Here is a 25,291-nt window from a genome sequence, read left to right on the forward strand (position 1 = left end):
CAGTCCAGCCTCTCTCAGACTATTGCGGACAGTCTGAGCACTGATGGAGGGATTGTGCGTTCCTGGTGTAACTCGGTCAGTTGTTGTTGACATCCTGTACCTGTCCCGCAGGTGTGATGTTCGGATGTACCGATCCTGTGCAGGTGTTATTACAGGTGGTCTGCCACTGCGAGAACAATCAGCTGTCTGTCCTGTCTCCCTGTAGCACTGTCTTAGGCGTCTCACAGTACGGACATTGCAATTTATTGCCCTGGCCACATCTGCAGTCCTCATGCCTCCTTGCAGCATGCCTAAGGCACATTCACGCAGATGAGCAGGGACCCTGGGCATCTTTCTTTTGGTGTTTTTCAGAGTCAGTAGAAAGGCCTTTAGTGTCCTATGTTTTCATAACTGTGACCTTAATTGCCTACCGTCTGTAAGCTGTTAGTGTCTTAACGACCGTTCCACAGGTGCATGTTCATTATTTTTTATGGTTCAGTGATAAAGCATGGGAAACAGTGTTTAAACCCTTTACAATTAAGATATGTGAAGTTATTTGGATTTTTACGAATTATCTTTGAAAGACAGGGTCCTGAAAAAGGAACGTTTCTTTTTTTGCTAAGTTTAGCATTAAAATAAGAAGCCCCAAATGTATCAAGACCTACTCTTCATAATTATCCAACACACATTGTGGGCCACTTGGACCAGGTTTGGGGCTCAAGACTAAACACATCGTGTATGTTACTGACACACATATAAACTGTAGTCCTGATCAGGATGTTATTAACCCTATGGTGTCCATATTAGGATAGCCTCAATCTCAGCAGGACACTACTGTAAGTGGGGAACACTTGCATGAACCACAATTAGCAACCAGAATATAATTCCTCTGGTACCATTACTCAGCATATTGAGATCAGTTTATTCAGAGGTTGTGTCCACATTTGACACTTACGTTTGACTTCTGCTTTCAGAATACGAAGATAGCATTGAAAAGACGGGTCTAGACTCACAAAAGTCACTTTGTGGTCTGATTGTGTTCAGATCTGGCTGGCCACTTCAGGAGGTGGTCTGGGAAGCATTTTTTTTTGCAGAGTTCTCCTCAGTCTGGACGCAATCAGGCTACCGAAAGCGCATTCAGTGGCTGACATCATCAACACTCCTACCACAAGTCTCCAGAAAACGTGTGTTTTGGGACCGAGAGGTGTCTTTTCATTATACCATTTGGAGGAAATACATTCCAAGAGTGTGAGGAACATGCTGACTGGCCTCAAATATTTACTAAAACTATTATGCTAACCCGTTTGTAATCCCTTTAGCGTTGCTTGCTAGCTGGCTGGCTTGCTACAGAGGTTAGCTGGCTAGTTGGCTACAGTAGTTAGCTGGTGCCATCAGTTGTTATTGTGTTATTATTGTTGTGCACCTATTCCACCATTTGTAGAATGCATACTGTAAACTGAATATAGCGTGGGAAAAGGGAATTCGGATGCACAATGTAGGTGTAGATAGATGGGTTCAGAATTCCATGATCAGAACTCTACGATCAAAATATTAAAGCTGCATGAACTGTCAAGTCTAGACACGGCCAGATTTGTCTAGTAGTGATACCTGCTTAGGGACCACTGAATTAGTCTAGGTCAGAGCCATATACAGAAATGGACTGGCCCTAGGGTAGTTCTGGCAAATCCCAGATGGGCAGAGTGTGCCTGTCAAAATTGGGGCTTTTGCGCAAAATTGTCATTATTTGGCCAATTATGGAGGACTCTCAAGGGAAGAAAAGGGCAAGGTGTCAGGGCCGTATATAGACACAGTTGAATTCGGGAAGTTTACCTACACTTAGGTTGGAGTCATTAAAACTAGTTTTTCAACCACTCCACAAATGTCTTGTTAACAAACTATAGTTTCGGAAAGTCGGTTAGGACATCTACTTTGTGCATGACACAAATAATTTTTCTAACAATTGTTTACAGACAGATTATTTTATATTTCACTGTATCACAATTCCAGTGGGTCAGATGTTTACATAAACTAAATTGACTGTGCCTTTAAACAGCTTGCAAAATTCCAGAAAATTATGTCATGGCTTTAGAAGCTTCTGATAGGCTAATCGACATAATTTCACTCAATTGGAGGTGTACCTGTGGATGTATTTCAAGGCCCACTTTCAAACTCAGTGCCTCTTTTCTTGAGATCATGGGAAAATCAAAAGAAATCAGCCAAGACCTCAGAAAAAAATGTGTAGACCTTCACAAGTCTGGTTCATCCTGGTTCCAAATGGCTAAAGGTACCACGTTCATCTGTACAAACAATAGTACGCAAGTATAAACACCATGGGACAACGCAGCCGTCATACCGCTCAAGGAAGGAGACGCGTTCTGTCTCCTAGAGATGAACGTACTTTGGTGCGAAAAGTGCAAATAAATCCCAGAACAATAGCAAAGGACCTTGTGAAAATGCTGGAGGAAACAGGTACAAAAGTATCTATATCCACAGTAAAACGAGTCCTATATCGACATAACCTGACAGGCCGCACAGCAAGGAAGACGCCACTGCTCCAAAACCGCCATAAAAAAGCAAGACTGCGGTTTGCAACTGCACATGGAGACTCTGGTCTGGTGAAACAAAAATAGAACTGTTTGGCCATAATGACCATCGTTATGTTTGGGGGAGGCTTGCAAGCCAAAGAACACCATCCCGACCCTGAAGCACATCGTGAGGATGGAAAATTATGTGGCTAGATTGAAGCAACATCTCAAGACATCAGTCAGGAAGTTAAAGCTTGGTCGCAAATGGGTCTTCCAAATGGACAATGGCCCCAAGCATACTTCCAAAGTTGTGGCAAAATGGCTTAAGGACAACAAAATCAAGGTATTGGAGTGGCCATCAAGCCCTGACCTCAATCCTGACCTCAAGCCTATAGAACATTTGTGGGCATAACTGAAAAAGCATGTGCAAGCAAGGAGACAGGGTATTTTTACTAGGATTAAATGTCAGGAACTGTGAAAAATGGAGTTTAAATGTATTTGGCTAAGGTGTATTTAAACTTCAGACTTCAACTGTATATCTTTATAAATATCTTTATAAGCTTAACACATCCATTGAGCTTCTGACACATTAATGCCACTTGTTACATATAAGTTATTAGCTAAATCTGTCAATCAAGCAGCCAGTCAGTCAGTCACTTAATCATGACTTCAAGTGTCTCATTGGGGTCATTTACACTATATATCACTATATATACAAAAGTATGTGGACACCCCTTCAAATTAGTGGATTCAGCTATTTCAGCTACACCAATTTCTGACAGGGGTATAAAATCGAGCACACAGCCATGCGATCTCCATGGACAAACATTTGCAGTAGAATGGCCTTACTGAAGAGCTTAGTGACTTTCAACGTGGCACTGTCATAGGAGACTCTTTCCAACAAGGAGAACGCTAAATACCCCAATGGATAGTGCCAACTGTAAAGTTTGGCGGAGGAGGAATAATGGTCTGGGGCTGTTTTCCACGGTTCGGGCTAGGCCCCTTAGTTCAAGTGAAGGGAAATCTTAACGCTACAGTATACAATGATATTATAGATGATTCTGTGCTTCCAGGGAACAGTTTGGGGAAGGCCCTTTCCTGTTTCAGAATGACTTTTAAAAAAAATGCATTTAACCTTTATTTAACTAGGCAAATCAGTGCCCCCATGCACAAAGCGAGGTCCATACAGAAATTGTTTGTCGAGATCAGAGTGGAAGAAACTTGACTGGCCTGCACAGATTCCTGACCTCAACCCCATCCATCAACTTTGGGATGAATTGGAACGCCGATTGTGAGCCAGACCTAATCACCCAACATCAGTGCCCGACCTCACTAATGCTCTTGTGGCTGAACAGAAGCAAGTCCCCGCAGCAATGTTTCAACATCTAGTGGAAAGCCTTCCCATAAGAGTGGAGGGACCAACTCCATATTAATGCCCATGATTTTGGAATGAGATATTCGAAGTACAGGTGTCCACATACTTTTGGTCATGTAGTGTATCTCATTCAACTTCGTAAAATACAATCCAAACTTCAAACATTCATCAACATATTCATAATCCAATATAAGCTGTGCTTTCAACGGAATCTCCAGCATCACCAAATTAGCTTATTCAAATCTCTCAGGGCCGATGCATTGATTGTCTATGTGTCTATGTCTCTGTTCCACGCATCTTCTGCCACTACATTCATCACTTAGGAGCACACTTGTAGAGAGGTCTACCAACCCAAGCTAAAGCTAAAATTCCATCAGGTCAAAGTAGACAAAACTGCAATGAGAGGAGTGCAAGTTTTATAATGTGTATCTGTCTTTAAGCCATATTTAAGACTCTCTGACAACCTTGGCTTATCTTTCACAAAGACCCCAGTAATGGGAGTAGTGTTCAGGCACTCATTTGAAAGAGGAATGATTTTATCAATGGTTTAATTAATCATTAAAACCTCCCTCCTCACTGCACGTCGACTCATCTCTCCATTTCTCTCGCCTCTCCTCCTCCTCTATCCCCTCCTCCTCTTACTATTCCCCCAATGCATTATTCTGCACACACACACACACACACACACACACACACACACACACACACACTCTCTCTCTCTTTCTCTCCCTCTCCCTCTCCCTCTCTCTCTCTCTCTCTCTCTCTCTCTCTCTCTCTCTCTCTTTCTCTCCCCTCTCTCTCTCTCTCTCTCTCTCTCTCTCTCTTTCTCTCCCTCTCTATCTCTCTCTCAAGAAATTGCAATATTCTGAGCAGCCCAGTTCCTTCTTTAGTTCCTTCTCTGACTTAACTTGCTCCTTTCCAGCAAGCCGGAGACAAGAACTGCCGCAAATCCCAGTAAGCGATGCATACACAATTCCAAGGCATTTTTAGCCAGTGAATTTCACCACCAAAGACATATCTCTTTCAGTTTAACACAGAGAATAGTTCAACAGATAAAGCTTTATTTTGCCTTCAGTCTACTGCCTCAGAACATCATGCTCAGCACAGATGCATCTCCCGCCAGAACCCAGGCTGCCTAACCTATTTCGCAGGACTGGCCGGCGCTAAAGATTAGTATCTTCTATGATTAGCCATTCTGCATTCACCATCCCCCTTTCTTTCAGAATCATTGAAGGTGAAGTAAGAATAATAGACCATTCATATTTTAGACTTACCTAGTGTTGAGGCTCAAAGCTGGACAAAGAAGCAGGAGGCATATAGCTCGGATTAATTTCATAGCTTTGTCTTGCACTCGCACTCCGATTCGCTCTCTCCCTCTCGATTGCTTTCTTTTTCCCTTTCTCTCTCTCTCTTGCTCACTCACTGGCTCGATCGCTTGCCTGCGCGCACTCACTCAGGCACGCACACACGCACACGACGCACACGCACACACACACACATACACACACACACACAGAGAGAGAGAGAAGCAGACAGATGCAACCCAGTGGCTCTAACAGAGCAAGGGAGGATCTCTGGCTTTAAATAACACAGTGACACAGACAGACTTATTAATGAGGAAATGAATGGGGATGGGGGAATACTGGCAGATTCAGACTGAAGAGATGAGAGCAGCTCCCACTGAGCATAGCAGGGGCGTAGGGATGGGTGGGCCTCGGTGGACGCTGGCCCACCCACTAGGGAGCCAGTCCCTGCCAGGCCCACCCAATTAGATTTAGCAAAAACAAAACAAAAATACTCCTCAGTATTTCTGGCTACACAGACTTCAGTTCAATGTCTATTTTTGATTTACATTTGGCTGAGTTCACTATAGGGGAATTCAACGTGAAATCAACAAATAAATATCCCCATGACTTTGGATTTAGTTTTAAAGTTGTGGGAAAAAATGACGGAATTCCCTTACGTTGAGAACTTCTTGCAAATCCAATCAGTTTCCCACGTTGATTCAACGTCATCACATTTTTTGTTGTTGAAATTACGTGGAAACAACATTGATTCAACCAGTTTTTGGCCAGTGGGCTGCCACTGGTGGCGAGAGCTGAGAGGCATTCTTCCTCATTGTGGCTTGAAGAATCCCTGGCAAATGCAGCTCCCCCGCCTTTCACTCAGCACCTATTATTGCCTGCACTCTAAGGGACTACAGGAGCAATTATGCGAGGATGGGAGCAACAGGGTCACCAGCATAACAAACACAGGGTTCACCGGCAGCCTCTATGATTCATCCATAATGGGATGTATTCTATTTATTCAGCATGCTGAATATTACACCTGTAAATGCTACAAACAAATGGTCTAGAGTTTAAGTGTCTTTTTGATAGAAAGGGGGGATGTAAATATCAAGTGATAAATATATCAATTCCTTCAACCCTGTTTCACACCATCCTTTCTTCAGATTTTTTGGGGTGTCTGTTTGACCTCATCAAAGATTTAGTGAGATGGGTGCTCTTCAACATGATGTAGAGGATTTTGTGCATGTTTTAAATTAGGCATTGAGCGGTGTGAAATACGGGCAGAATATTCAACATGACAACACAAAAGGGTGGAGGTCATACGCCATAGGCATGATAAATGATTTCCATTAAGGATTTAAAAGAGTTTGGAGTCCATTGTGCACGGGGTAGTAACCTACACCTCGTTTTGTAGGACTTCCGCCCATTCATTGGGGTCTAATTAGTCCAAACCCCATGCATGGAAACACACAGTGACCAGTTCTCAATGAGAGCTTTGGACCTCGGCATGCTTTGGTGACCGGAGAGTGACCTAAAAGAGGCACCATAATCCGTCTCAATTATGTAGCTTATCAGCCAGAAAGCTGACGTCCCAATGGTAGTGAGAGTGAACATGTTTCAGGCATTATTATGGGAAAATTAATGCAATGCTCAAGAGTTAATTGTATGTTATTTATAATTACTTCATTACTGTCATTGTAAATGTCACACCCTGATGTGTATCGCCTGTCTTTGTGCTTGTCTCTACCCCCCACCAGGTGTCTCCCATCACCCCTCATTATCCCCTGTGTATTTATACACGTGTTCTCTGTTGGTCTGTTGCCAGTTCGATTTGTTAGTCAAGCCTACCAGTGTTTTCCCCCTTGCTCCTGTCTTTTCTATAGTTCCCATTTTCTATTATTCCCGGTTTTGACCATTCTGCCTGCCCTGACCCATGCTTGTGTTTCTAGCTCCAACAGTGCAGTAATATCTAACAAGTAATATCTAACCATACACACAATCTAAAGTAAAGGAATGGAATTAAGTATATATAAATATCTGGATGATCAATGTCAGAGCGGCATAGACTATGATGCAGTAGAATAGGATAGAATACAGTATGTACTGTACATATGAGATGAGTAATGCAAAATATGTAAACATTATTCATGTGACTAGTGTTCCATTATCAAAGTGGCCAGTGATTTCAAGTCTAGTCAGCAGCCTCTAATGTGCTAGGAATTGCTATTTAACAGTCTGATGATGGCCTTGAGATAGAAGCTGTTTTTCCGTCTCTAGCAGAGATTCCCAGCTTTGATGCACCTGTACTGACCTTGCCTTCTGGATGATAGCGGGGTGAACAGGCAGTGGCTCGGGTGGTTGTTGTCCTTGATGCTCCTTTTGGCCTTCCTGTAACATCGGGTGCTGTAAGTGTCCTGGAGGGCAGGTAGTTTGCCCCCAGTGATGCGTCGGGCAGACTGCACCACCCTCTGGAGAGCCCTGCAGTTGCAGACGGTGTAGTTGCCATACCAGGCGATGATACAGCCTGAGAGTATGCTCTCAATTGTGCATCTGTAAAATTTTGTCAGGGTTTTAGGTGCCGAGCCAAATAGAGTTAAAGTGACTATGCATAGTTAATAAACAGAGTAGCAGCATCGTAAAGGGGGGCAATGCAAATGGGTAGCCATTTGATTAGCTGTTCAGTAGTCTTATGGCTTGGGAGTAGAAGCTGTGAAGAAGTATTTTGGACCTAGACATGGCACTCCAAAACCACTTGCCATGCAGTTGCAGAGAGAACAGTCTATGACTAGGGTGGCTGGAGTCTTTGACAAATTTTAGGGCCTTCCTCTGACAACGCCTGGTATAGAGGTCCTGGATTGCAGGAAGCTTGGCCCCAGTGATGTACTGGGCTGTACGCACTAACCTCTGTAGAGCCTTGCGGTTGGAGGCCGAGCAGTTGCCATACCAGGCAGTGATGCAACCAGGATGCAACCAGGTGCAGCTGTAGAACTTTTTGAGGATCCATGCCAAATCCTTTGTCTCCTGAGGGGAATAGGCTTTGTCATGCCCTCCTCACGACTGTCTTGGTGTGTTTGGACCATGATAGTCTGATGGTGATGTGGACGAGGAACTTGAAGCTCTCAACCTGCTCCACTACCACCTCGTCGATGAGAATCTCGGTCCTCCTTTTCCTGTAATCCACAATCATCTCCTTTGTCTTGATCACGTTGAGGGAGAGGTTGTTGTCCTGGCACCACACGGCCAGGTCTCTGACCTCCTCCCTATAGGCTGTCTCATCGTTGTCGCTGATCTGTTGTGTCATCTGCTATTTTTTTAACTTTAAATTTTTTTGTGTGAATTTTACCCCTTTTTTTCTCCCCAATTTTGTGGTATCCAATTGTTTTTTAGTAGCTACTATCTTGTCTCATCGCTACAACTCCCGTACGGGCTCGGGAGAGACGAAGGTTGAAAGTCATGCGTCCTCCGATACACAACCCAGCCAAGCCGCACTGCTTCTTAACAAAGCGCCATCCAACCCGAAAGCCAGCCGCACCAATGTGTTGGAGGAAACACCGTGCACCTGGCAACCTTGGTTAGCTGGCCGCACTGCGCCCGGCCAGCCACAGGAGTCGCTGGTGCGCGATGAGACAAGGATTACCCTACCGATTTCCCTACCGGCCGGTTACGACAGAGCCTGGGCGCGAACTCAGAGACTCTGGTGGCGCAGCTGGCGCTGCAGTACAGCGCCCTTAACCACTGTGCCACCCGGGAGGCCCGTCATCGGTAAATTTAATGACGGTGTTGGAATCTTGCCAGGCCATGCAGTCATGAGTGAACAGGGAGTACAGGAGGGGACTGAGCACGCACCCCTGAGAGGCCCCCGTGTTGAGGATCAGCATGGCAGATGTGTTGTTACCTACCCTGGGGGCGGCTCGTCAGGAAGTCCAGGATCCAGTTGCAGAGTGAGTTTAGTGGTGGGGTGGGAAGCAAATTGGAGTGGGTCTAGGGTTTCTGGGATAACGGTGTTGATGTGAGCCATAACCAGGCTTTCAAAGCACTTCATGGTTACAGACGTGAGTCCTACGGGTCGGCAGTCATTTAGGCAGATTACCTTAGTGTTCTTGGGCACAGAGACTATGGTGGTCTGCTTAAAACATGTTGGTATTACAGACTCAGTCTAAGGTTGAAAATGTCGGTGAAGAAACTTGCCAGTTGATCAGCGCAAGTTAGGAGTACACATCAGTGATGTGTACGCTGAGGAATGTGAAGGTTTCCACCTTCTCCACTGTGGTCCTGTCAATATGGATAGGGAGGTGCTCCCTCTGCTGTTTCCTGAAGTCCACAATCAGCTCATTTGTTTGTTGACGTTGAGTGAGAGGTTATTTTCCTTGCACCACACTTCCAAGTCCCTCACCTTCTCCCTATAGGCTGTCTCATCATTGTCGGTGATCAGGCCCATCACTGTTGTGTCATCGGCAAATTTAATGATGGTGTTGTAGTCGTGCCAGGCCATGCAACCATGGGTGAACAGGGAGTACAGGAGGGGGCTGAGCATGCATCCTTGTGGGGCCCCAGTGTTGTGGATAAGTGACGTGGAGGTGTTGTTTCCTACCTTCACCACATAGGGGCAGCCCGTCAGGAAGTCCAGGACCCAGTTGCACAGGGCGGGGTTCAGACCCAGGGCTTCGAGCTTAATGATGAGCTTGGAGGGTACTCTGGTGTTGAATGCTGAGCTATAGTCATTTAATTACAAAGACCATTTAATTACACGTAGGTCAAATAAATATACACTGTGACTATTTTATTTTACAAGCGCAACATAGGTTTCCAATGGCCTTCAGACAGTGTTATATTCATATAAACCTCTAGTTGAGTTTCTGTATTACATTTCTCAGATATCTTGAAATGACTCAGAGCTCTGAATACTACACACAAAAAAATAATTGTTCTAAAAGGTACCAGATAGGGGCTACTTGACTTGTAACCATAGCTACAGTGGGGCAAAAAAGTATTTAGTCAGCCACCAATTGTGCAAGTTCTCCCACTTAAAAAGATGAGAGAGGCCTGTAAGAAAAAAAATCCAGAAAATCACATTGTAGGATTTTTAATGAATTTATTTGCAAATAAGTATTTGGTCACCTACAAACAAGCAAGATTTCTGGCTCTCACAGACCTGTAACCTCTTCTTTAAGAGGCTCCTCTGTCCTCCACTAACCTGTATTAATGGCACCTGTTTGAACTTGTTATCAGTATAAAAGACACCTGTCCACAACCTCAAACAGTCACACTCCAAACTCCACTATGGCCAAGACCAAAGAGCTGTCAAAGGACACCAGAAACAAAATTGTAGACCTGCACCAGGCTGGGAAGACTGAATCTGCAATAGGTAAGCAGCTTGGTTTGAAGAAATCAACTGTGGGAGCAATTATTAGGAAATGGAAGACATACAAGACCACTGATAATCTCCCTCGATCTGGGGCTCCACGCAAGATCTCACCCCATGGGGTCAAAATGATCACAAGAATGGTGAGCAAAAATCCCAGAACCACATGGGGGGACCTAGTGAATGACCTGCAGAGAGCTGGGACCAAAGTAACAAAGCCTACCATCAGAAACACACTACGCCACCAGGGACTCAAATCCTGCAGTGCCAGACATGTCCCCCAGCTTAAGCCAGTACATGTCCAGCCCCGTCTGAAGTTTGCTAGAGAGCATTTGGATGATCCAGAAGAAGATTGGGAGAATGTCATATGGTCAGATGAAACCAAAATATAACTTTTTGGTAAAAACTCAACTCGTCGTGTTTGGAGTGACAAAGAATGCTGAGTTGCATCCAAAGAACACCATACCTACTGTGAAGCATGGGGGTGGAAACATCACGCTTTGGGGCTGTTTTTCTGCAAAGGGACCAGGACGACTGCTTCGTGTAAAGGAAAGAATGAATGGGGCCATGTATCGTGAAATTTTGAGTGAAAACCTCCTTCCATCAGCAAGTGCATTGAAGATGAAACGTGGCTGGGTTTTTCAGCATGACAATGATCCCAAACACACCGCCCGGGCAATGAAGGAGTGGCTTCGTAAGAAGCATTTCAAGGTCCTGGAGTGGCCTAGCTAGTCTCCAGATCTCAACCCCATAGAAATTCTTTGGAGGGAGTTGAAAGTCCATGTTGCCCAGCAACAGCCCCAAAACATCACTGCTCTAGAGGAGATCTGCATGGAGGAATGGGCCAAAAGGGTATATAACAAGGTATTGAGATAAACTTTTGTTTTTGACCAAATACTTATTTTCCACCATAATTTGCAAATAAATTCATTAAAATCCTACAATGTGATTTTCTGGATTTTTTTCTCATTTTGTCTGTCACAGTTGAAGTGTACCTATGATGAAAATTACAGGCCTCTCTCATCTTTTTAAGTGGGAGAACTTGCACAATTGGTGGCTTTCTAAATACTTTTTTGCCCCACTGTATATATAACCCTTTTTTGAAGGTTCAATGGGGGTGGAAGGGTAGCCTAGTGGTAAGAGCATTGGACTAGTAACCGAAAGGTTGCAAGTTCAAATCCCCGAGCTGACAAGGTACAAAATCTGTCGTTCTTCCCCTGAACAGGCAGTTAACCCACTGTTCCTAGGCTGTCATTGAAAATAAGAATTTGTTCTTAGCTGACTTGCCTAGTAAAATAAAGGAAAAATAAAATAAAGAACCATGCTCATAAGGTTGGAACTTGTCTATAAAGAACCATTTACTAAGGTTCTATAAACAACCATTAAAAAATGTTATATTTAACACAAAAGAAAGAGTTCCACTATGGTTACAACAACCCTTTTTATGGTTCTTTAAATAACCTTTATGGGGGATGGTTAAATAAAGAACTTTTCTCAATTAAAATAACCATTCAGAGTTTTTTTATTCTTGTCAGCCATATTATATTGTTAAAATGCCATAGGTGTTATTATTGTGTTGATGACAAGTTGATCAAGTTAGCTACCTCTGGAACAGCTGGCGGTTCCTGCGGAGAGATTTGAGAAGCACTGACTGATTTAGTCAAGTGTTCTCAATTGACCCAATGCCACATGTGAGTCTTTAACAAGACACCCTCAATGTCCATAGCCATATATAACATATAATGGAACAACACAACACATTAGATAAACTGGAATGACACACCACTCATGGTTTCTGTGCGCAAACCACGCTCCAAAATATTCTGAGCCACCTCCTCTACATTGATATGATCACGGAAAAAGCAAATAAACCTTTTGTGAACTGTAATGAACCATTGAAGAACTCAAAGGGTTCTTTGAGTCATTATGGTTCCTTCCACATAGAACCATCATCCTTACAAAAGAACCCTTGAGGAACCCAAATTTGTGTGTGTAGTTTATCTCCTCACATCCTCACACATTACTATCCTAACCCCTACCTCTCCTGCCCCACAATCCCTCCAGGCTTCAGTACCCCTACAACCATAAATGTATACAACTCCCACTGCTGTTGCCATTATACCCCTACGGCACTAATGATGACACACACACACACACACACACACACAGCAGGGGGTGCTGAAGAGCAGCCTATAGTCCCTCGGGTGCAAAGTGGGTAGATGTGATAGAACTTCTCAAAAGTGAGTCCCAGAGGATTTAGAATGAAGGACCAAACAACATGTAACTTCTTCAATTCAACACATAACTCCCACCCTCCCCCTAATAAATATTTATTATTTAAAGGGAAAAGAGTTGGAGACTAGAATAATTCAACTGAAATCTGAAGTGTCGGAATATTCTCACATTTGAATGAAAGCATAAATCATGAATGTGTGAATAAACTAATTATCATGGTTTTGGTTTTGTAACAAGTAGGTGCCAGTGCACACACACAGAGGGAATCTACAGTACATTATGTGCTATGTTTCCAGTATGTATAGAGTAATATCTGAGATATTACTTGACAACCAAAAATGCTACTTTGTAAAAAATCAATACTGTATTGCATGTTTAATTAAGTTGAGCCTGTTCTCTGATTACCAAAGTGTAAACATAGCAGCAGCTTCAGTCCTCACTTTAATCAGTTTTATTCTGACCTTTTTTGTAAGAAATGGACAGAATCACCAGACTGCACAGTAAAAGCCCACTATAAACTGGAAGTTGGCAAGTGTGTTGAGGCCCAAGGCAGTTTTCAATCCTGGCAATATGAAAGCATATGGTTGAGCAAGGCGCACACTGCAAACGCTGCAAGTGTCTTCCATCATAGTGTGGGCTGATAGAATACAGTGTGGGAGAACTTGATGAGAGACCTCAAAACACTGGCAATGGACTGCCTCACAGAGCCACAGTGCAGATGGTTAGCACTATGCCTTACACAAGTGATAGAACCTACTGGGACGGTACAGTGGTCATGTTAATAGATGGGTGTATTGACTATAATTTTGCGATATAGTGAGTACATGGCAAACATCAACACAAAATAATCAACCAATACAAAATTGTTTTGGTCCAAGTCTAAGTTATAATGCCTGTATCCTCTAATAAACAGATACAGCAAGGAATCAATAGACACACTCCTAAAAATACACAATCAAATCAGAAGAGTAAATAAAAATGATTATCATATATTGCTTTTGTTCACAAAGACTCACAGAAAAATAAGATATAAGGAAGGACAGTATTTCTGTGAAATGTATTTGAATAAAACCTGATTTGTTACAAGATACATCAAATAAAGTTGTTGTTGTATCTTCAAAACACTCAAGATATATATAGTGGAAGCCTGGAAACTAGAAATGTTTATAAAACATATGTAAAGGCATTTTCAAGAAGTTCAGAATATAGCTGTAGATTTGCTTCTTTCATGGATGCCACTCTGGTACAGACATAGGATCTTAATTTGATCACCCTGTTGTAGGAGAACCTTCCTGCAATGCAGGTTTAAAATGTAGGTTTAAAAATACTTTCTAAAGTTCGTAATTTCCACTTTAAAATTTCAGAAACATTTTTCAACCCCAACAAAAATGTCCATCAATTATAATCCACTCAAATATTCCCATTTCCTGTTGCTGCAGGATGATTTTTGTGTCGCAAATTGGCTCAAATCAAAGATCCTACACATCTGTGCCACGACCAGTAGACAAATCTTTGATATGAATCGCCAACAAAATCCAAATAATCGGGTCAGGTAAGGAAAGGCAGCTTCGATCATCTTTTAATAAATGATTTTGTGGGTTAGACTTCCTGTCTAGACCCCGTACAAGGGATCTATTGATTTGAAGCCATTGATAGAGATGTCTCCCCCCTGGGCATGTACGTGCCTTGCGTGCCCGGTCAGTAATTTACCCATAGTTACTACAAGGTTTAGATAGCTGACTAGCAGTTGCCTGACGACTGAATTCTTCCGCTGCTCTATCGGCCGCTACATACTTCATTGCGGAGAAAAAAACGAATGTTCGTCTGCGTGGAGTTGCAATTGGTCGAAGCAATAAGGCTGGGTAGCCAGGCAAGGCTAGCGGCTAGACTAATGTATCTATAAAATCTTAGCTGACTTTGGCTAATTGAGTGACTGTCAGTGACTGACATAACAAGAGGGAAAACTGCTGATGCACTACCAAATGTTGATATTGCACGGTGTGTATTCTGCTATTCTAACCAACAGCAAGTTGAGACCCCGACTGACATCCTGGTTGGTGCCCCATAGCGGCCTCTTATATCGCTTATGACTAGAAATGGCGCTTATCAGTTGTGTGTATCCAGCTATATGCCTTGACGCCAAATAAATGGAAGAAATCTGGAAAAGACAGGACGATTATCTTTTCCATTCATTTTGGATTGTGGTATATAGTTAGATATACACACCTAATGGTGTGGTGAATGGATTAATCCTGACATTACTTTTGACATCTGAAACCATCCAACAAACTTTGATTTTGGAGTGTAATGTCCATTTAATGGTCAACATTTTGTCAGTCTGTCAAATAATGTCTGTTAGTCTGTATCAATTCAGTTTCATACATAGGTTACCTTTGTCCAAGTGTTCTTTACTTCAACCTGCCTGCTGTAAAGGAACCTTTGTTATTAGTTGGCCTATGCTGCCATCTAAGGATATATATATATTTTTACATATTTTTTCTCCAAACTAGAATACAAATCCTAAAGACCGGAATTGAGGCATTACAACACAGACTCTCGTGCACACGCATGAACACGCACACACGTCTGTTGAAAGTCTACTTGTCATCTGCTGCCATCAGGTGGATTCCCCCTCCCAGTACTATCCAATTTGAGGTACTAGTTGTGTCAAAAGGCAACCGATAAAGATAAACAGATCTGAGCGTCCAAACCGAGGTCTCATATGGATTTGCTGTTTATATGTTAGGGAAAAGATCAGATATGTATCAGATATCCCAAATAATTGGCAAAAGACTGTGAATGCACCCAAATTGTACAAAAACAGCACCCGGATTAAAATGTAATATAGTGGTGCAGCGGTCTAAGGCACTGCATCGCAGTATTGCAGCATCACTACAGCCTGGGGTTCGATCCCAGGCTGTACCATTACTGGCAGTGACCGGGAGTCCCATAGGGACTTAACCTGGAAGCCAGTGTCGTCTGGGTTAGGGGAGGGTTTGGAAGGGGGGACTTTACTTGGCTCATCACACTCTAGCAACTCCTTGTGGCGGGCCGGGTGCCTGCAGGCTGACTTCAGTCGTTCTACACATTGGTGCAGCTGACATCTGGTTTAAGAGAGAGGATGTTAAGAAGTGCGTTTTGGTGGGTCATGATTCGGAGGACGCATGACTCGACCTTCGCCTCTCCTGAGTCCGTTGGGGAGTTGTAGTGATTAGACAAGATCGTAATCACCAAATTGGAGAGAAAAAGGGCGTAAATAAATGGTTACGGTGAGGGTTAGGGTTTCAGTGAAACTCTCATGTTTAATGAGTGGGATTTCTTTGAATTGCACTGAATTCAATTCTACTTCCTGTCAATCAAATTCTCAAATTGTACAAAAACAGCACCCTGATTAAAATGTAATATAGTGGTGCAGCGGTCTAAGGCACTGCATCGCAGTATTGCGGCATCACTGCAGCCTGTGGGGTGGGGCCAATTCAATTCAAATTTCAATTAATGAGTTGAATCGGAGTCAATTACAAAATGTTGAATTAAGCCTAAGGCTGGTTTATGTTACTGTAGGGTATCGTCTGCCCGCTAGCACATGGAACAGCTTTATTCTTGGAAAAGTGATATTTTGAAATAAAGCTAATCTTTTCAATTGAAGATATTTGGCAAAGGTAAGTGTTTGGAAACCTCAGAATCTGCTTTTTTTGATACTACACTGACCAAAAATATAAACGCAGCAAGTTGATCCCATGTTTCATGAGCTAAAATAAAAGATGCTAGAAATGTTACATACGCACAAAAAGCTTCTCTCAATTGTTGTGCACAAAGTTGTTTACATCCCTGTAATGTGAGCATTGGTCCTTTGCCAAGATAATCCATCCAGCTGACAGATGTGGCATTTCATGAAGCTAATTAAACAGCACGGTCATTACACAATTGCACCTTGTGCTGGTGACAATAAAAGGCCACTCTAAAATGTGCAGTTTTGTCACAACACAATGCCATAGATATCTCAAGTTTACAGGGAGTTTACAATTGGCAAGCTGACTGCAGGAATGTCCACCAGAGCTGTTGCCAGAAAATCTCATTTTAATTTCTCTACCTTAAGCCACCTCTAACGCCGTTTGAGACAATTTGGCAGTACGTCCAACCAGACTCACAATCGAAGAAAACGTTTAACCATGCTAGCCCAGGACATCCAAATCTGGCGTCTTCACCTGTGGAATTGTCTGAGACCAGCCACCCAGACAACTGATGACACAATGGGTTTGCACAACCGAAGAATTTCTGCAAAAACTGTCAGAAGCCATCTAAGGGAAGCTCATCTGCATGCTCGTCGTCTTCACCAGGGTCTTGACCTGACTGCAGTTTGGCGTCGTAACCGACTTCAGTGGGAAAATGCTTACCTTCGATGAATGGAGAAGTGTGCTCTTCACAAATGAATCTGTTTCAACTGTACCTGGAAGATAGCAAGTGTTTATGGCGTCGTGTTAGGGCGAGTGGTTTGCTGATGTCAACGTTGTGAACAGAGTGCCCCATGGTTGCGGTGAGGTTATGGGATGGGCAGGCATAAGCTACGGACAGCAAACACTACTGCATTTTATTGATGGCAATTTGAATGCACAGAGATTGCGTGACGAGATCCTGAGGCCCATTGTCGTGCCATTCATCAGCCGCCACCACCTCATGTTTCAGCATGATAATGGACAGGCCCATGTCACAAGGATCTGTACACAATTCCTGGAAGCTGGAAATGTCCCAGTTCTTTCATGGTCTCATACTCACCAGACAAGTCACCCATTGAGTATGTTTGGGATGCTCTGGATCGATGTGTACGCGTGTTCCAGTTCATGGCAATATCCAGCAACTTCACACAGACATTGAAGAAGAGTGGGACAACATTCCACAGGCCACAATCAACATCCTGAACAACTCTATGCGAAGAAGATGTGTCATGCTGCATGAGGCAAAATGTGGTCACACCAGATACTGACTGTTTTCTGATCCACACCCCTACCTCTTTTTTTAAAGGTATCTGTGACCAACAGATGCATATCTGTATGAATATCTGAAATCCATAGATTAGGGCCTAATTTATTTATTTAAATTGACTGATTTCCTTATATGAACTGTAACTCAGTAAAATCTGTGAAATTGTTGCATGTTGCATATGCATATATATTTTTTGTTCAATAGCACCCATAAGCTTGGTTTAGTCATCTTCTCCCTGGTATTCACAACTATCCATCTTTCCATGTGTATAAACATCAAATTAGTATAGCCAATATACAATACATTCCATGCACCCCCCGCACATCAAAGCAACTATAGAAGTCTTTTCTATTGCAGGTGCCCCTAATCGTAAAGGCTCGTATCAGGTTTCAGAAATAGGATCCTTTTAAATGCCCTTTTTACTCAAAAGCCCTAAACTGTGCTGAGTATATGGTTAACATGAATATTTGATGGGGCCACTTTAAGTTCCATGTTATCTTTTGTGTATATACAGTACCTCAGATAGTAGGTGTAGTTTGTGGCTTTCAAAGAATATACTTAAACATAAACATCTAACCAGGTAATGCTTTCTACTGCCTTAAATATTGATCTTGAGGAAAGATCATATACCTGCCTCTTCTACTTTCGAAAATATACTCTCTGTGCACATCTGCAGAATGTTCATTTTATTCTCATGATACTGTAACAAATATTTACATTTTATTACTAGATGTTTTTGATATTTAGTTTGTTGTTCATGTCTCGTCAAAATACAAACAGAATTGTAATACTCTTATTACGCTTGATTTTAATCTTATCCCCACAAATATTTATAGAATTACATTCTACAGTAGTTGCTAGGTCCATCTTCCGATCGAATGTGTCCAAGTCTCTTATCCAGGTATCCAGGTGTCCAAGTGTATCACTTTCCATAGAGCACTAACACAGCTATTCTAGAGAGGCACGCTGCCAAAACAACATGTTTCACTTTCCCCCTGTGAATACCCAAATCACAGACGCTGTTCAGAGCCCCAACCCATCCGGCTCAGTCAGGCAGGAAGTCCCTGAATGAGCTGAAGCTGAAGCTGCGGCCAGAGGGGCCAGGAGGATTGGAGTTGATCCTGGGGATCTTATCCATCAGCTTGGAGACTGCTCTCCTGCGAAATGAGGCTGGGGAAGTGTCAAGTTGCTGGATCACATCTCCATAAAGAACACTAAAGACGGCCGCTGTCTCTTCCCATCCGTCACGCACTGAAATCTCGTGGAAGGGCAGTTTTAGACCCTGTGACAGGCCTTCTCCATCCTCAGTACTCACCATTCGGTCAAACTCAAGGTCTTTCTTGTTGGCCACAATAACTATGGGAGGAGGCTCAGGGCTGCACTTGCGGGCGCCTGAAGAGGAGTGGATGTGATTGACCAGGAAACAGAGGCGCATGACCTCGTCAAAGCTACACCTGTCTGTTACAGAGTACACAATCACAAATCCATCTCCCCACTTTATCTTCTCTTCGATCAGCAGGGCATCTTCCTCCTTACAATAAATGTATATTTAGATATAGAACTGCAACAACAACACAAAAATCATATATCAATAAAAAACTATACACTGAGTACACCAAATATTAGGAACACCTTCCTTAATATAGAGTTGCACCCGCCCTCTCCCTTTTGCCCTCAGAACAGCCTCAACTCGTTGGGGTATGGACTCTACAAGGTGTTAAAAGCGTTCCACAGGGATGCTTCCCACAGTTGTGTCAAGTTGGCTGGATGTCCTTTGGATGGTGCACCATTCTTGATACACACAAAACTGTTGAGTATGAAAAACCCAGCAGTATTGATGTTCTTGACACAAACAGGCGCGCCTGGCACCTACTACCATACTCCGTTCAAAGGCACTTAAATCTTTTGTCTTGCCCATTCACCCTCTGAATGGCACACATACACAATCCATGTCTCAAGACTTTAAAATCATCTGGTCAGCCTATGTCATGGAGCAGGTGTTCTTAATGTTTTGTATACTCAGTGTATATGATTGAGTGGAATGTATTTGCAGAAATAATATGGCCAATTGACTGGTAACACATAGGTCTTCAAACTGCTGACCATGGTTGCATTATAATGAATACTCAGGATTCTGAATCTGGACAGAAACATGAGTGGTCAATGATGATTAGATAGAATTGTAGGCTATGTTAAAACAATTTAGATTGTTTCATAGGATGATTGCATAACTGTTAGGTTAAGCCAAGCACGCTCACCTGCCCTGCTGTGTCCAGTATTTCAAAGTGTACCACATCACCACCAATAGACATCTCATGTCTGTATATGGTCTCTGCAGAAAGACATGCCAATTGTTTGTCAAACTTGATAGAGTGATCCATATTTATATTATATTCATTCTAATTATTTATTAATCCTTATTAATACACTAGGCTACACTGCGTCTTTACGCATGGCATGACATATCGGATTAAAGTCGACGCAATCCCTCTCCCTCTGAATACCTACCGAGCGTTGGGTCATACTCGCCAATGAATCTTCTAGTGATAAAGCGCACAGCCATTGCTGTAAAATACGAAATGAAATATGAGTTTTATGAAAATTACTTTTGATAGATATTACACGTGTGAAACTGAAGCAAGTCTGGAACTAGAGCACAAATCTGGATAATCTGATGATAACACATAACCTATGCTATAATATTTTCTACATCAATTATTGTTTCTATGCTAAAGTGGCTCTGTGCTTACCAGTTTTGCCAACAGCCGCTTGGCCCAATATCACTATCCTGACCGTTCTCGAAGACAAACTGCCTGTCCTTTTCAAAGTTCTTGATAGACCAAAATTGGTGGACATGGTTTCTTTATCCATTGGATGTTGTTAAATTAGTCATCAAATTCAACATGCAACCATAAAAAGTTTCCAATTCATATTCGATGCGTTCCCCGAGCTCTACGAGATTGTACCAGCACCCACACTCCTGAATAGCAACCTGGACTCAGGGGGTAGACGTAGCATAGTAAACAAAAAGCCTGGCCCTCAAATTAGTATAAGTTATGTATGGTATGTATTAATTTGTGGATGTCCATTATCCATTTATTATATGTTAGGTATTAGAATTCGTATGGTTAGCTAACCTTAACAATTTAACCTAACATACTAAGTAGTTGCAAAGTTGCTAATTAGCTAAAATGCTAATGTTGCTCGTGATGACATTCAGATACGCAACATTTGGGTTACTAGACATCCACTCTGCCCAATCACCCAAACAATCACATTGCTATGTTTAGAAAGGAACCAAGATCTTTTTCCAACACGCACTCTGGGTTTTTACAAAGTGCAGGACAAGCCATTTTATCCAAATGTGTTCCCAGACAGCTAGATATAACTACTTACATTTTAGAAGCTAATAGATTGCATTTAGTTAAAAAATTAGACATTAATTATAATCAGAAGATACTATTAACATGTAAATTTGATTGGTAACATAATACATAGCAATAGAGTAACTACAGAATAATGCTGTCATTGAATATTGTACACCCAAGGTGGGCTACTGCCCTTTTAAGAGCTAGAATAGATTGCCTAACCTATGGTGTGATTTTCACCAAATATGTTGTCTTCTCACATTATTCAATCTCCAAAATCAATAAACAGCTTATGAAGCTCTCTTAGCCTATAGACCACATATTTTTTTTTTGTATCTCAACAAAAATTAAAGTCCTTGACAATCGCTAGTCAATATCCAAAAACAGCCGTTTTTCCCCACGAACATGCACATCCTCATCTTCTCTTTTGTGACACCAACGTGAGGGTTTATGGCAGGGAAAACAGTGTTGCAGTAGTCTAGTGTGTGGTGCGGGAATAATGACAAGCGAATTTGGGGAGCTTGGCGTTCATTGTCCTAAAAAAATGGAACCAGACCCAAAATTCAAGCAAAGCGAAGTCAGAACACCTCTAGAGATGGTCTCAGTTCAGATCTCTTCGGGGCTCTTTTGAGTTATTTTGGAGTGTTCACACTGCACAAATCAAAATTAAACAAACCACATTGAGTTCACAAAAACTGTCTGAAAGGGACCAAGTGTGAAAACGTTGTCTCAGCGTTTTTCGTTTACTATATTATGTCTAGTCTATGAGACCAGGCTGGAATACCTCAAGTTTTCCTTCTTTTCTGTCTTCAAGCTAGGTTTCTCAACTCCCGCAACATATCATATGGCTATTTGTCATATAGGCGAGAAACTGTGCCTGAATTTCACCAATTTCATAACAGATTCATAAATAATTGACCTATGACAGATTGTTGTAGATGTACAATATAAGCACATCTGCTTACATAAAAAAAGGTACATTTACAAAGATTAACTTTAAAGTTACCAAATGTTGTGTATAAATAAGTTTTCCCATTATATTTTCATACTGAGCACGTGTTCTCAATTTCAGTGCCACATTCACTGACCAAACGTTTATTTACAATTCAAAACATATAGCATCATGTCAATCTGGGAGCAACTTCAATTGTGTTGATCCGAAGCACTGTCTGTGGTTGTACAATAACTGAAAAAGGAAAAAACAATAGTTAGTCTTGCAGCAGCCACACTTATGTAGAATTATTCTGAAGAACACACTGTCAGGTTATTCATATTGCTTTCACAGAATTTACTTCAGAGGATGAATATCCTTCAGAATATTTGAACATATAATTCATGAAAAATGCAAGACCTCAAGTGTGCCTCTCTTTTCTGTTGTGATATCCTGGGTCATTTCCGCTCTCTGGAGAAATTTAATGTTCCTGTTTACTCCAAGAAAACAATATCAAATTATACTTGACCAGTAATTGGCATGTGTGGACAGAGGAATTTAGGTCATTCATTGAATCTAAAAAAAAAAATGATTATGATCCAGTGATCACCCAACTATGTATCCCTTAATTAAAAAGTGTGTAGTGTACCCATTCATACAGTGGTTTCCCACTTTCCTTTTCTACTAGCTACCCTGGAATGTGTCACTTTCCCACACTAAAACTCTTGCAGCTTTTACACACTTGTTCATGCTGACAATTCTCCCTGGGAAATTATATTTGACATTTACATTAGAGTGTTGTTGTTTAGATTGTTTCCCAATTAAATTAAAATACCCTTCATAGGACTTTATGGGAATAAATTAATATTGTTGTGCTAGCTTAGATTTGTACACTACACAGTTTAAGATATTATTTTAACCTCATTGCTAAAATATAAAGAAAAACAATCAACATGTAAAAAAAAAATATATACTTTTTTTCTTCTGGTATCTGTGTCTTTTCCAGAACCGCATGTGAACTTTGGGCCATGTTTGGGTTTTGAATGTATGCAGTAAGGAGTAGAATATACTGCACTTTTTTGTTGTTCCCATATTCATGTCATATTCATATTCTAACAGCCATTTCCCCTCCTCTATTCACATGTAGTCGTGATTTGGTCAGAGTAGAGGCAACTGTCATTGAGAAGTTGAGTGTCCATTTTGCAAGTCGACAATGGAAAGTGACAAATGAGGACCTGGTCCTCATTGAAAACCACATTAGACTTGAGAAGGTCTGTGTGCTATATATTCTGAGTGTTATTACTATTTGGAAAGGACGTCTGTGGTACATAACTGCTGGGGAACATGAGCCGAAATTGCGTTATTTTGATTCAATCATATTTTGGGTGGGTGAAGGTGTTCTCTTTAAATAACTTGAAATCAGACATCACACAGTAAGAATTGTAATCTAGAATCAATATGGAGAATGAAGTTATAATTTTACATTATGAAGTTGAGTGGATATACTGTACCTTGATGGTAATTTGATGATCTGAAAACTTTGATGACGTGCTAGGGCAGGACACAGAAGTCCTGAACGACAGCTCTTCAATTACTAATTTCCCTCAGAGAGAGATTGATCCTATTCATTCATCTCTGAAATACACGCTTGTTGTGTAACTACTCACTGGCTATAAATTACTTACACACCAAGATTATGCTCAATACATTCAATTGCGACCAATTTTATACAGATGAGACGCATTAATGAAAGCTGCTGATTTCCTTTTGATTTCAACACAAGTCATCAAGCTTCTCATATGTAATGGTTAGCTAATGTGCACATTTAGCTTGCTCTATTTCAGAGATAATACACTGCACGAATAATTCGACCAGTTTAGATTTGTGGACATACGGGTAAACGACCTACCCATTTGATTAAGAACAAGAATTTGAATATGTGCTTGTAATCTCCAACACGCTCTCAGCATCTCCAGATATCATTCCTCAAAGTCAGCGCCATATTGCCAGTGAATGGTGGGCGTTACAGTCATTACATTCCCCGGATAACTGTCAAGTAAATTAAGTTCCATAAAAAACTATTGCTATTAGGAAATTAAAGATGCATTATACATAAATCCCTTCGCCATTTGCTGGTTGCTAAAATTCTAACATTCTCCTAATTTCATGTTGTGACAAAACAAGCAAGAGTAGTATGGAGATGTATTGTACGGTCTAAACCGCTGTGAAATATATTTTCCATAACCAAAATTATTTGTATTTTTAGCTGTTTGAAGCTGGTGTACAAAACCGAAAGAAAAAGACCAAAAAATGAATGAAAGAATAGGAAGCATTTCAATAGCGCACATAGAACAGAGCTACTGGTTTCAATGAGATATATAACGCACATTTCTATGTGCATTTGGTCTGTCGCCCAAAAAATTACATAGTGCAGCTTTAAGAACCAACATTTCACTTTTTTGTTGTTGCAAAACAAGTATTGAATACATACATGTAGTGGAAGGCAGAAATAGGTGTGAATGAATGAGAAATATGCTGCCACATACCTAAAAAATAACATATATCATTAATAAGACGCCAGCCACTCAAGTCATACTGTTCTCTCTGCTACCGCACAGCAAACGGTACAGATGCATCAAGTCTGGAACCAACAGGAACCTGAACAGCTTCTATCACCAAGCTATAAGACTGCTAAATAGTTAACCAATAGCTAACTGGCCCTTTTTGCTCTAATCTCTTTAAACTCATCACATACGCTGCTGTTAGTCTTATAGGTACTTTATCTCTACCTATATGTACATATCTACCTCAATGAACTTGTAACCCTGCACATCTACTCTGTACTGGTACGCTGTGTATATATAGCAAAGTTATCATTTAAGTTTTTACCATTTCTATTTTTCTTTAATTGTTGGGAAGGTCCTGTAAGTAAGCATTTCAATGTTAGTCTCCCCTATTGTTTACAAAGCATGTGACAAATATTTGATTTGATGAAGACTTTTTATTCCAAAATAAATACATTTAAAAAAACTATATTTGTGAAGGTTCCCATGAGGACTTTTCCCAGCCTCAACACTTTGGCAAAAGCAAACAGAACAGCGTCTGTAGACACCTCTGTGGCAAAGCCACAGCTCCATTTTTTAGGGGGGGGGGAATACCAGTACTGTAGGTCAAAATAATGAAAGTCACAGTGGAGTGCCAAAACACAGAGTTGGCTGGGAATTGTGTATTTAGGGTTTAATATTAC

General features: G+C 41.6%; 2 protein-coding genes across 5 annotated transcripts in view; both read right to left on the reverse strand.

The window, feature by feature from the left end:
• Positions 1 to 5,403, reverse strand: part of LOC112248995 (leucine zipper protein 2) — a 192,135-nt gene extending 186,732 nt beyond the window's left edge. The window contains exon 1 of one of the 2 annotated variants that reach the window (XM_024418523.2): positions 5,154 to 5,403. In XM_024418523.2, coding sequence (XP_024274291.2) covers positions 5,154 to 5,215 — 62 coding nt within the window. In that variant the 5' untranslated portion in view covers positions 5,216 to 5,403. The remainder of the gene's footprint in view (positions 1 to 5,153) is intronic. The other variant, XM_024418524.2, reaches the window with a different exon arrangement.
• A 13,013-nt stretch (positions 5,404 to 18,416) lies between these two features.
• On the reverse strand, positions 18,417 to 24,053 carry LOC112248998 (ras-related and estrogen-regulated growth inhibitor). Of its 3 annotated transcripts, XM_042320885.1 has the most exons (7): positions 23,954 to 24,049; positions 23,556 to 23,638; positions 22,465 to 22,534; positions 20,496 to 22,299; positions 20,254 to 20,310; positions 20,004 to 20,077; positions 18,417 to 19,276 (listed from the first exon to the last, which is right to left on the reverse strand). In XM_042320885.1, exons 4-7 carry the CDS (start codon positions 20,614 to 20,616, stop codon positions 18,791 to 18,793), a joined length of 738 nt encoding a protein of 245 aa, XP_042176819.1. In that variant the 5' UTR covers positions 20,617 to 22,299; positions 22,465 to 22,534; positions 23,556 to 23,638; positions 23,954 to 24,049; the 3' UTR covers positions 18,417 to 18,790. The 3 variants fall into 3 exon arrangements, with proteins under 3 accessions (XP_042176819.1, XP_042176818.1, XP_024274293.1); XM_042320884.1 differs by having other exon boundaries at positions 22,465 to 23,679; positions 23,954 to 24,053; XM_024418525.2 differs by having other exon boundaries at positions 23,556 to 24,053.
• Positions 24,054 to 25,291: the final 1,238 nt, after the last annotated feature.

This window comes from Oncorhynchus tshawytscha, linkage group LG04 (genome assembly GCF_018296145.1).
Source record: "Oncorhynchus tshawytscha isolate Ot180627B linkage group LG04, Otsh_v2.0, whole genome shotgun sequence".
Lineage (NCBI taxonomy): Eukaryota > Metazoa > Chordata > Actinopteri > Salmoniformes > Salmonidae > Oncorhynchus > Oncorhynchus tshawytscha.